Below are 12,423 nucleotides of genomic sequence, written 5' to 3'. Positions count from 1 at the left end.
GCAAGCATGGAGAACTTCCCAACACTTTAATAACGGTTTTCCCTGAATAATAGATTACTCGCATTATGGTGATCTGTACTTGAAAATGAGCCACCAAGAATCCCCATAAGGATACAGTACAACATATAGTATATTGTCTATGGTAGGTATATAATTGATGGAAGGGCACCAATGGACAATTGAAATGAATGATACATATGTGTGTCTGTTTGTTCAAGGATATTATGGCATACTAGATGAAGTTCTACCATACAGCATTTTTGAAATTACTAGGGGGTATTTTTAACTTTTCATAATTATTTAAAAAAATCGAGATGTATAAACTTAATTTTTATTTGATATTCATAAGACTTATCTACATAGTCACCATCCAGAGTTATATATACATTTCTCCCAGCATTTCTTGACCTTTCAAAGCCCATCATTGTAGCACTCATGAGGATTTCGCTGGAAGTCATTGTTCTACCTCTTGAATGACATAATTTGTGTTGTCAAACCCCCAACCCCACAATGGTTTTTTGATTTCTAGGAATATGAAAAAGTCACTTGGGGCAAGATCGGGAGAATAGGGTGGATGTGGCAAAATTTCAAAGCCACATCGCTTTGATTCCTCAACTGCACCTTGAGATGAGAGAGCAGGTGCATTGTCGGCAAGGTGACATAAGCATTAGGTGATCAAACCCTGCCATTTCTTTTTCAGAGCATCATGCAATTTGTTCCACAGTGTGTAATAATAGGCACCAGTGATGGTCTCACCCTTACTCAAGTAATCTTTTAAGATGACTCCACAACAGTCCCAAAAAAAGAGACACATTGATCTTCCCTGTATACTTCTTCACCTTAGCCTTCATGGGAGAGGTGAGTTGCTGTGCTTCTACTCCTTGCTCATCTCTTTGGTCTCAAGATCATATCGATAGAACCAGGATTCATACATTGTAACCAGGCAGCCAAAATAAGGAATCAGTAGCGGTGGAACCCAGTGTACTGGTTCCTTTGACAAGTGAAATCCTTCATGAATAATTTTCCACACACTGCCACTACTAAGATTAGTCTCATTCATGATAATTTGGATGGTTGCTCTTCAGCCTAATAGGATTAAGTCCTCCATGTCATTCACTGTGGTAGAATCATCTGTGAGTGATGGTCTTCCACTTCTTGGATTATCTGTGAGGAACATGTGGCCAGTTTGAAAATTCCACCCCACAAATGTGTTATATGATGGGCAGTCTTTTCCATAAACAGCCATCATTTCATTGTGGATTCGCTGGGCACTGTAACCTTTCAAATGATGGAACATAATCACACTACAAGCCTTTACCTTCAGATATTTTGGTTATTTTTTAGTAATATATTCTTAAAAATTATTTTTTTTCTTCATAATTTATTTCCATTTACTCTTGTGAAAAAAATTCATAAAAAATTACAGCCCCTCAATTACTAATATATTTGCAGTTCCCATGCCTCATGACCAAGCAGAAAAATCAACAGTTAAGGTTTCCTGGCTCTGCATCTTTATCCTGATATAAGATTCATTGTTTGTAATATAATTTATGAACACCATCACTTTGGATCTAATTATTCACTCCATATTTGAGCCTGTAATTACTCTTGCAGTTATACATTTACAACCACATAAGAGAGATAAAATCAGCATTGTACTAAACTATTACCACTTATCTATGCACTATTCTCATAGAGTTACATACAAAACCAACCTGAAAACTACCTCAGGGACATAACCTCCTCATAATTAAAGAAACTACCTGTAATACAGTGCATTCAAAATTGTTTACAATCCTAGATTCTTAATGTTTCGATTAGATAACCTCTCTAGTAGTTCCTAGTATTCTAATAATATATATTGTGGGCTACTGGTTTGACATCACCCAATGCCTTGCAGGGTGTGATGTAGACAAAATCAAAATCATGTGCTTAATTGTATAGCTCAAACCTAATGATCAAACTTAATATTCTCCACTTACTTGGGTTTGATCTGCATGTTTCGCTCCAACCATAAGTGACCTTCAGTCAACTGTGCCAGCATTGAGTAGTAATGAGCTGCAGCTTCATCAGTCATGACCCAACCTCCAGTCACAATTTCTAATTGGCCTGTATTTGCAGCACTGCAACAAAAACAAACATGTTGAAGTTTTTAAAGAACATTAAAATAAAAGCCAAATGTAAATGCTTACTACTGACAACAAAGTTAAGAGGCAAGCATAATTCAAACACTACGTAACATCTTCTCAATCTTCAGAGCACTACCTACAAATAAATGTTTTCATATTAAGAACATATGCCTAAAAATTTAATATCCTCATCATTGGATATTCATAAAGCGAGTGGCATCTGGTAACTTCACTTCATTATGATAAACATTAAATTAAAATAATTTTGTTCCCATTATGACACACTTACACTGCATGAAAAACTTGCTTGACATGAAATATTCTTTCTATTTTACCCGGTGATAATGTAATATCCAGGGCAATAAACTACTTTCAACAATATTCAATTTTGGGTTCAAGTAATCCCAGCCTCATTTCCGCATTAAATTATTTTTATTATTAACAACAAATAGTATATTAATAGAGAAAATAGTACATCACATTAGTTTGAATAAGGTTATGTGACATAGAAATTGATTGGAACAAATAAAAATCAATTCCTTCAAGCTTCCTAATTAATAAAATTTATACACACATGATTAATGTATTCTCTGATAAAATTTTACCATTCAAATGGGTATGGGAAACATTTTTAAATGGTCTAATTTGATAAAAGTTAATGCTATTCTATTAATGGATCATGCAGTAATTTTTTCAAATGCTTTATAAATGAGGCTATTTAAATTTTTTCCAGTGGTATTGTAAAAATTATTTTTGCATCAGAAACTCTGCTAATAAGCACAAAAAAAGGTTATAGGGCTTACTTCTTCACACGCTCCCTCTCCTCTGGACTGGCACCTTGCCACCAAAGATCTAGAAAAGATATCTCGGCCCATACAAAGCGACCACCAGGCGTGGATCCAATGTTCCCAGCCATATTATTTATTATCTTCCTGGTCTGAGTGGAGAAATATTCTTCAAATGTCCTAATCCATCCAGGGTCATTGTGAGAATGAGGAACCACAAAAACCTTTAAAGAAAAAATGTTTTCTTCAACAACAGTTAAAATACAGCTCATTTCAAAGCGTTGCTATGCTAGCACCGGGTACGTTTGTCTGCAAGAATAACTAAAGCTAACTAAACATCAGAAACACCATCTGAGTAATAGCCAGGTTGAGTAACAGTTTGTAAAACTGGTCATACATTTGAGCTCAGATTCAAAATATGCCCGCATAAATGGCCAATGCAGGTGTATCTGCATGTCACATATCAGTTTCTTTGAGAGAAATATAATTTGAGAAAGACGCACATGCATTTTTACTGTTTGAATATTTTTTATTTAGTCCGAGATGGAGAGTGCTATAGTATTCTCCTAAAAATATTGAAAACCTAACTTTTGGTTGATAACCACAGTCTCATTGGAGTTCTTATGGTGCCTTTATGTGATTTAAGAACATTATGCATAAAAAATCAATGCATTAAGAGAATTTAAAGCATTCCAAAGTCAACATTTTTGAGTTTGCATTTCTTGGACATAATCTCTCAGTTGTTAAGCCATGGCAACAAGTCGACTCAATGCCTGTTGCAAAAGTTTTTATTTACCATAAAAAAATCCATATTTTCATAGAAATTTTCTAATTCATCAATACAGGTAAAAATATTACTTTTAACTAATATCTAGTTTAAAACAGGAAGAATAAAATTGAAATAAATATTCAAACTTAATTGGACCAGAGGTGGCACAGTAATCAAATAATGCAATCCATCCTGTAATTTAAAAAAGCAAAACTGGAAAAATATCAGTACTCTTTCAATTAAAAAATGTATCTGTTCCAAATGCATTTGTCTACCATTTCTCAAATGCTATGAGTAGCTATGATGCACTATAACTGTGGTCTTAAATCAAGAATGAAGAATTGATACTCGGATATGAACAAACCTTCAATGGCCTAGCTGCACGTCCATCCCAGTGCCCATGTGGGTATTCAACTTTCCAGCCCTGCTTCCAAGCACCACCATCTGGGTTGTCAAATTTCAGGTTCTTATAGACATCAAGCATCTGAAACAAAGAGTGCAATTTATAATTGTTAAAATTGCCAATGCCACAACAATATTTAGGGGTGGGGTAACATTTAATTTTATCCAACAAGTTTTTAAATCACATGCTAATGAAATGTATCCCACTAAAAATCAATGTTTTTAATTTATCAGTCCTGTTTTTTCACTCCACTTCTTCCCTTAACCTAACAAATGGGACAATGAGACATTTAAAGGATACACTTTAATTATGATGATACCAAAGAAGATTTTCACATTCTTGCATTTTGAAATTTCCTTTCCCAGTTATCCAATTCTGAACCTAATCTAATTATTTATCATACATATAATTATTACAGTTATTACAAATGAACAAATGCACAGGCAGGAGAAGACCTCAAGCCCTTGGATTCCTTTGCTAAGAATCATTACAGATTTAATAGCCATAACATATAAGCCAATTTAAACAATTAAAGAAACAAATTTCACTTGGCAATCAACAGGCACCAAAACTGTCAAGTTTGCTTTATTATTTAGTCCATCTGTTCTTAAGTTAAATTTCATTAGTCTCACCAATAGTCCATATAACAAAGTAGTTATTTGGAGAAAAATATAATTAGAATTAACAAATCCCTTATTTTGTAAATTTGATCACCAATTTTACTTTCAGTAGAGCCATCAACTTATTTCCTTACTGAGTAACCTTTTTTAGTAACTATCTTTTCTGTGCGTTCTGATCATTTCGGAGTACCCCAAGTCAATTCACCAAATGAATAGGTATTTTTCATTTTTTACAAAAACATTACCTGAATATCTGTTTTTGGAGGAATTTCTGGATTAGCGGCACAAGTTCCCACTTCTGGGACTGGCACCAAGGCACCTACAGCCTCCTCACCATCCACAGTCTCCCCACCAACACCCCTGCCTCCTGGAAAATCTTCTTCACCTTCATCCTCTGAAAAAGACAAAGTTCAGTCATGTTTCACAAAGAAAACCCAAATAAAATCTTTAGACTCAATTTTTACTGGTTAAGGATAAATTCTGGCTTTTTTGATGATGATATCCTCATCTAAACAGTATTCTGTCATTCAAATTCACTTTAAATTCCTTGAGTTTTCATTTGAATATCCCTTCTTTCTATTTGACACTGGCTAACTCATTAAATATTATCAAATAAAAATATGCAGTAGTTTCAGCTTCCACGGCCAAATGCTAGCTAACACACTAATTTCATAAAACATCCACTGTATTCTTCTAGATTCTGCATATTTTCACACCCGAGACTAAATAGCAATCAAAACAATGAATTCAAAAGGGAGAACCGGCTCCAAAGAAGGCGAAGACTGTTTTATCTGCAGGCAAGGTCATGGTGTCAGTTTTTTGGGATGCACGTGGGATAATTTTAATTGACCATCTTGAAAAAGGAAAAACTATCGACGGTGAGTGCCCTGCAAACTTATTACAACGTTTGAGAGAAGAAATCAAGCAAAAGTGGCTCCATTTTAAGCTAAGAAGAAAGTGTCGTTTCATCAAGACAATTCACCAGCTCACAAATCCGTTATTGTAATGACCAAAATTCATGAATTAAAGTTTGAATTTCTACCTTATGCACCCTATTCGCCAGATTTAGCCCCCTCGGATTGTTTTCTGTTCGCCAACTTGAAAAAATGGCTCGGTGGTCAAAGATTTTCCAACCATGAAGAAGTGATGTCAGCAGTTAATGGCTATTTTGAGGAGCAAGACAGTTCTTATTATAAAAAGGGTATCGAAATTATTGAACATCGCTGAGAAAAGTGTATAGAGCTAAAAGGAGATTATGTTGAAAAATAAATACATTTTTTTCAAAAATTTGTGTGTTTTCTTTGTTGGGTAGGGTACTTCTGGGATTGCCCTCGTACATTACTGGAAGAAAAAATTAATAGACAAAAAACAGAAAAAATGCAATATACAAACAGATCTAACCATGTTCTGGAAGGAGATCATCCACTCCTTTGCCTTTCCCCTTGACAACCACCAAAGAGCCAATGGCCGCCCGGATTTCCCCAACAGTCTCATGATTGCGTCTTATGTCTTCTTCCAATTCTTTCAATTTTCCTTCAAAGTGAAGCCACTTATTCTGGAAGAAATAAATATAATATTTATTACAAGAAAATCTCAAGTTAATAATTTAGCTAAATAATATCTCCACCAATAAAACTACCATTGAAATCAATAGTACATAACTGATTTACTACCACATTGGCACAAGTCAATATCATTTCAAATTAATACATAATTTTCTGATTTACATTACAACTCTTTATGCTTAAGTAATCGGAAAAATGTACTTGCTACTGTCATAATGCATAAACGAAACAATTAAATCAGAAAACTGAAATTCACAACAAAAAATTGAAGATGGTATTCACAGTTTATATTTCCATTCATGACTCTTCATGGGCGGAGAGACAAAAAAATTTAAATAATATAGCAATTAAAACTGTGTTAATTGTAAAACTGTGTTAAGTAAAACTGTGTAAAAAATAAAAAAAATTATAATAATAATAATAAACAATTTTTATTGCTCTGGGAGCAAAGTCCCTACATGTTACATGAGGTTTTGAAACCTATGGAGTGAAACAGGTTTACATAATGCATAGAATAAGGTAATTAAACCAGTCACAAAACATAATTTAACATCAGTTGAAAGAAACATATAGTACAATACATACATACAAATACAAAGAACAATAGTTAAATATTTAGCCTGATAGAACAGTAATAAGGTCATTTTGGTAGTGTGGTAGACAGATATTCAAAAATGTTCCTGTTGAATTGGGATGTGTTCCTGGATAATTTTACTTTATTAGGCAAACAGTTCCATAGTTTACAGGATGAAATACTGAATGACTTTTCATGTGTAGCCGTGCGGTATTTGGGAAGATGGAATGTTTTTGTAATGCGGTTTGATCTCTTGGTCGTAAGTGAATTGAATATAAAATTTTCATATAAATATGAAGGGGTTTTAGAATTCAGAACTTTTAATAATAGTCTAATCCTAGTGAAAAAATACACAACATCCCTCAAATGACAGCTAATGAACAAGAGGGAGCACCTCAGATTTACATTAAAAAACCTACTGCATAGATGGAACTAATAATTCTTAGTAATGAAGGAGTGAAGAATTGAATCTCCAACAGGAGAGATTAATCACCTCTTAGAATAAACCTTGACATTTTTTTTGAACAAAAAAGATAATGCACTCCAGATTGAACAAATATTGCCAATGCCATTCAAATGACAGGCTTAAACATTGCTGCTGTGAAAATGGTAAAATTCATGTGTCTACATTTATTTAGCATTTCATGAAATTCAGATATTGATTCAGACAATCTCCTCAACTGACTCCAAAAAGGAGGGTTATCATGTGAAAATGAGGAATTAGCAGTTGCATAGTTTCCAACAACTTCATGACCAAATCATTTGGTCTTCCCTTTGCAAGGGAACATTGAAATTCACATTTCAACAAATTCACCATGATGAAACAACATAATTGTTGCATGCTTCACATACCCTCTGCATATCAGACGACGCTGGGCCATCCCCTCCAGGGAATAGAGTCAAATCCATTGTGAGGTAGAGGGAAATACAAGCAGCCACTATTAAAGCTGTGCCCATCAGGGCAGTAAACCTACGGAGCCTCATCTTCTTTGCAAATTTTAATTTTTTTGGATCCCTAAGAGTTCATAGCGCAGCATTCAACTTAGGAATCACCTGAAAATAATCAAAATATAAACATATAAATTAAAAGGGACGGTAGCACATGAATTTGGATATGAAGTTTGCTAGAAGAATGACATTATGTCAGTTTATGAGTTGAAGATAATGAACTTAGGGTAAAATCAGTAACCTTATTTTCCTTTCCTCTAACCTTATAAACCATTCTTAATCAATCCACACTCTTTCTCTGCATGTGTAAAATATATTACAAACAATGACAACAAATACATTAACTACGGAGATATTAAACCTTAAGAATAAACCAGGATTTAACTATTTAGTTCTCGCCATTTTCATGTAATACTAAGCTCATGCAATGATTAAAGTAGTAATGTATTATTTGAGATACCATTCGATAAATGCTTGAGGTAATATTATATACATCACATTAATATTTTCTGTGGGCTTCAAGCGGATTGTTCATGATATGTGACTGCATAAGAGTATATTCATGATGCATGGTTTCAGCAAGAGATCAAGAGGAAAATGTTTTAATAATGGCTACTGAGTAGTGAACTAAGTTGTATTTCACAATTTAATTTAAAAACTACACCTGTTTAGCTTTGGTAGCTGAAAGAAATAAGTTACAAAAATGTGTGTGGCTTCAATTTGACAGCTTCATCCGAGAACTGGCCATGAAGCAACACTTGCTTTAATTGAGCAAAGGATCAGATGAGTCTTTGGTCACTGCCAAGTGACATGACGAAGCAGTTAACTGATGGGGGTTATGCTCCCCCAGATAGAAAGGAGACACACATCTAAAATCAAGCATGAGGTTGTAAACGGCTAATGATTCTTAGATCTAAACGCATTCAGTATTGTGTTAATTTACATACATGTACATCAAATTTAAGAATTAAATAACTATTGCATTTTTCTGCTGAAGAAACTTGAATTTAAAGTGCATTTCCACTAGCTGAGATCAAGATAATTAATTTTGGTGACAGAAAACTACACTTTTATCTCACTGGAAGGAAGTTAAATGATTATTTCAGGTCATTATTATTACTGTGGATTTTCTGAACAAGAGCACACATTCCACTTCTGTTCTCACAAAGACTTATGAGGCAGTGCCCACATCTTTCCAAACGACTGTATTGGCAAGCAGAAAGACCCAGTAAATTAAAATTTACAAACACTGCACTTACTATAAATCCTTTTAAGAAGTAAAAGCATACATATAGCCCATTAATTACAAGGTTAATAATTAGAACACAAGTTTCTTCAGGGTCACTTTTGATAGCTGGATGAGTTGCATAAAACAGGAACAGTTCATAATGGGAGAAATTAAGAAATGTCATAGACAACACACCTTGGTTGGAGGGGCAGTCTTGCAGTGTAACTACCAGACGCATTGCGGAGGAGAGTGTGGATACTTGATTAACCCAACTGCAATGAAGGTAATTATTACATAGTTTTATTAGTGACCTGTAGTGTACCAGGCATATACATCCTACAACAGTTTGACATGAAATGTGATTGGAAATTCAATTTTAACCATTTTTTCCAGTGTAAACTATCTGAGCTAGAAACATACTGGCAACTCATGGTCATGACTAAATGCTCATTTTAAAAGTCCTCGGTTTCAAATGTTTCCTCTATAAATTTACAGCTATAAGGTGGTCGGTACCAGCCGAGCAACCTCTAGAAACATCCCTCATGGTATTTTGAATTAAGGTAAATGTTTTCTATACACATTGTGATGTTTTGGTCTTATGTCAGTTTGTGTTTACCTCACACTAAGTTGCATTTCTACGGAAAATAATTAAATAAAACACGTGAAAACAGCCTTTTGAGCCTTGAAATAATGGAGCCGTATGGTACTGTGAAAGCAGAATGCCTCAATCAAGCATAAAAACAGAACGAGTGTTGAGATACTAGGATTTTTTTAAGTGCACATAACTTTATATTCAATAAAATATGAATATTTTGTATAATCGCTCCTGAGGAAAAGTCTGAAGCCATTTGGGATAGATTGACACTGAGTAAAAAGACTAAGGAACATGTTATAAATGCGAAACTTGGCATTTTATGTCGCATACAGTGTAGGAATTTTAGCTTTTGGATGAAAATGCGCTACCAATTTTCATTCGTAGATCACTGTTTAAATGGTAGTGAAGTAGCAGACAGCATCACCTTTTATCGAAATGAGAACTGTGAAGAATACGGTTTGAAATCCAGGTAAAAAGGAAAACCAGCAGTAGAAACACGAGTCTCCAGTTGAACTGAAGGAGTAGCAAGGGCTCAAAATAAAACTAGTTTCAAAGAAACCGAAGATTGTGTAGAGGTAGGGTATCACAAAGCTGATTGGTTTTAATTTAGTTAAAAATTTTATCAGCGGCTAATGGGCCAATTTGAATGATTTGTGTTAATTTTTGGAGTTGCTCGCGACAAGCAAATTAGCCCGCTAAACTTGTTTTTTTATCAGTGACTATACGTTGGAAGTAAATAGTTCAGAAGCTAATCTAAAATGTTGCGATATGAGCTATCGTAATCGTAAAAACCTCTTAGCCTAACAGGCTGAGAGATTTTTGGTTGGCCTGGGATTTTTGCCGATTGCAATTTTGGAATTAGCGAAATTTCAGCACTTGCAAATTTATGTAATTTCGCATTACCTGCATCTTTTGCGCCTGATTACATTATGTGCCGATAGTTGACATTTATACGAAAAAGTAACCCAAATGTATGGAATCATGCAAGATATAGAATTCATAGTAATAGAGAGTAACAACGATTCTCACGTTCCGAATTTTATCCAACAAATTGAGCATCACAATATTCAAACTACTAAAACAGACCTCCACTTGTCAGGCCCAAGAAAATCGTCGTTGCAACTTAATTAAGAACCATTTTCAAATGCAGACGACGCTTGGTGCCTACACCACTTTGTTGACATTGCCTCAGACTTTAAATGACCACACTTCAACGATTACATTGGGCGTAGGGATTCTCCGACTAAAGAATTTTTTCAGCTACTGTTTTCGATGTGGCACTCCGAAAATTTTAAATAAACACATATGATACTTACACTTCAACTGTCTTCTTTAATTTACAATAGTTCTGTTGAACCGGACAAAGTACACCCTTTCAACGTCAAGTCCAGGGGAAACAAACGTAATGGCTAAACAAATACATTATTTTTCACTTCAAGACTGAAATAAGTATGGTCAAGTTCTCATTAGTAACCTTTGACCATTCGTTAATGACAAACGCGATAAATAAACCTGAATGCCAACAGAATGCTTTTGTTCATTTGAGTCGACTAGTGGCGCTGTCACCGGGATGACAAAGAACTTCCACGGCATATATACCAAAGAATCAGCCGGTTCCGGCAAATTCCCACTTCGATTCGGTTCGATTGGTTCACTCATTATACTACGCTCAATAAGTACTCAGGATGTCATCTCTTAATGGAGAAATGAACGGAAAGATTGAAGATTATAACGATTCAACAAAAGCTGTAAAATCAGGTTTCATATCAAATATTGTACAGATACTACTTTCGGAGGGTATTCTACCTGGAGAATTGAAGAGCAATGAGAGTACAAATAATTGCTCCGTTGTTCGATTCCAGCACCCTGCAGCGCTTAAGGTAAGTCAAATAAATTTCTGTGAAATAAATCATCATTTTGTCATTTGTTTTTTCGAAATAGGCTATAACTTCTATCACATAATTGTGAAACAGAGACAGTTATATCTAAAAATATTTCCATTGTAGGTAAACCGTTAATCATGCTACGTGTACCCAGGCTCTCTGAACTCACTCCTTTCCAGTGTCTCTCTGCTTTGTACACGTCTTTCTTGTTCTAAGGGAAAATATTTGGTGCATTCATCTGCCATCGTGAAGATCAGTTATCCTTCTCGCACACCTGGGAATATTGTATAATCGAATTCATTAGCTTATTCCGTTCCAATCTCCTTACAAGTAACATTAAATGTAAATGTATCTATTTAAACACATTGTGCTGCTATAGTTTGACTTAAAAGTGATATATACTTCCAATACGCATAATTACCGCGACACAAAACTAGTTATTCCTCATTCTAATTTAATTTTAGAGGTCCATTTATTGTACGTGCGAATGATGTTGCCCACACGTGATAAAAATACTTATCATATCACTTTTGCGATTGTATTCAATAAAATCCACCACAAATGGATACATTGTTATTAGTATAATTGAAAGTTCGCCGAGCAATATATTAAAGGACGTTATAGGAAAATAGGAAAGGAGGAAGTACATCTTCATACTGTCGTCGAGGACAGAAAAACGTTCTTGTTTGTCCAAAGCGCAGCCTTTGTCTCATTCCATTAATTTGCCCCTCCGTTTCGAATAGCTTACTAAAAGCGCCAGCTCGCTTGTCCCTGAATATAAGCATGGATGGAAATCGAAGAATTTTCAACGATGCTTGATACATTAACTAGCCTTTTTCCATTGAAATGATGCACACCCAATAAAAATTATGCGTGCGTGAGTAATTTGCCTTTAATTAATTCATGTATTGCCTTTGAAAATAT

At 34.7% G+C, this 12,423-nt stretch overlaps 2 protein-coding genes across 3 annotated transcripts in view; one reads left to right on the top strand and one right to left on the bottom strand.

The window, feature by feature from the left end:
* Positions 1-11,139, bottom strand: part of alpha-Man-IIa (alpha-mannosidase 2) — a 43,773-nt gene extending 32,634 nt beyond the window's left edge. The window contains exons 1-8 of one of the 2 annotated variants that reach the window (XM_071595683.1): positions 10,933-11,139; positions 9,217-9,293; positions 7,698-7,898; positions 6,108-6,261; positions 4,952-5,100; positions 4,048-4,167; positions 2,933-3,138; positions 1,983-2,123 (exon numbers count right to left, since the gene is read on the bottom strand). In XM_071595683.1, the coding sequence (XP_071451784.1) occupies positions 1,983-2,123; positions 2,933-3,138; positions 4,048-4,167; positions 4,952-5,100; positions 6,108-6,261; positions 7,698-7,829 (902 nt within the window). In that variant the 5' untranslated portion in view covers positions 7,830-7,898; positions 9,217-9,293; positions 10,933-11,139. Of the gene's footprint in view, positions 1-1,982; positions 2,124-2,932; positions 3,139-4,047; positions 4,168-4,951; positions 5,101-6,107; positions 6,262-7,697; positions 7,899-9,216; positions 9,294-10,702; positions 10,749-10,932 lie in introns of those variants that run through there. The other variant, XM_071595684.1, reaches the window with a different exon arrangement.
* Positions 11,140-11,274: 135 nt separating this feature from the next.
* Positions 11,275-12,423, top strand: part of LOC139696344 (cysteine sulfinic acid decarboxylase-like) — a 63,758-nt gene continuing 62,609 nt past the window's right edge. Inside the window, exon 1 of the mRNA XM_071595064.1 lies at positions 11,275-11,496. Within this exon, the coding sequence (XP_071451165.1) occupies positions 11,302-11,496 (195 nt within the window). The 5' untranslated portion in view covers positions 11,275-11,301. The remainder of the gene's footprint in view (positions 11,497-12,423) is intronic.

The sequence above is a fragment of the Hetaerina americana genome, unplaced genomic scaffold, assembly GCF_022747635.1.
Source record: "Hetaerina americana unplaced genomic scaffold, ioHetAmer1.1.p SCAF_7, whole genome shotgun sequence".
Taxonomy (NCBI): domain Eukaryota; kingdom Metazoa; phylum Arthropoda; class Insecta; order Odonata; family Calopterygidae; genus Hetaerina; species Hetaerina americana.
Note: the sequence above shows the minus strand (reverse complement) of the source record. Positions and strands in the feature narration are given on the sequence as shown.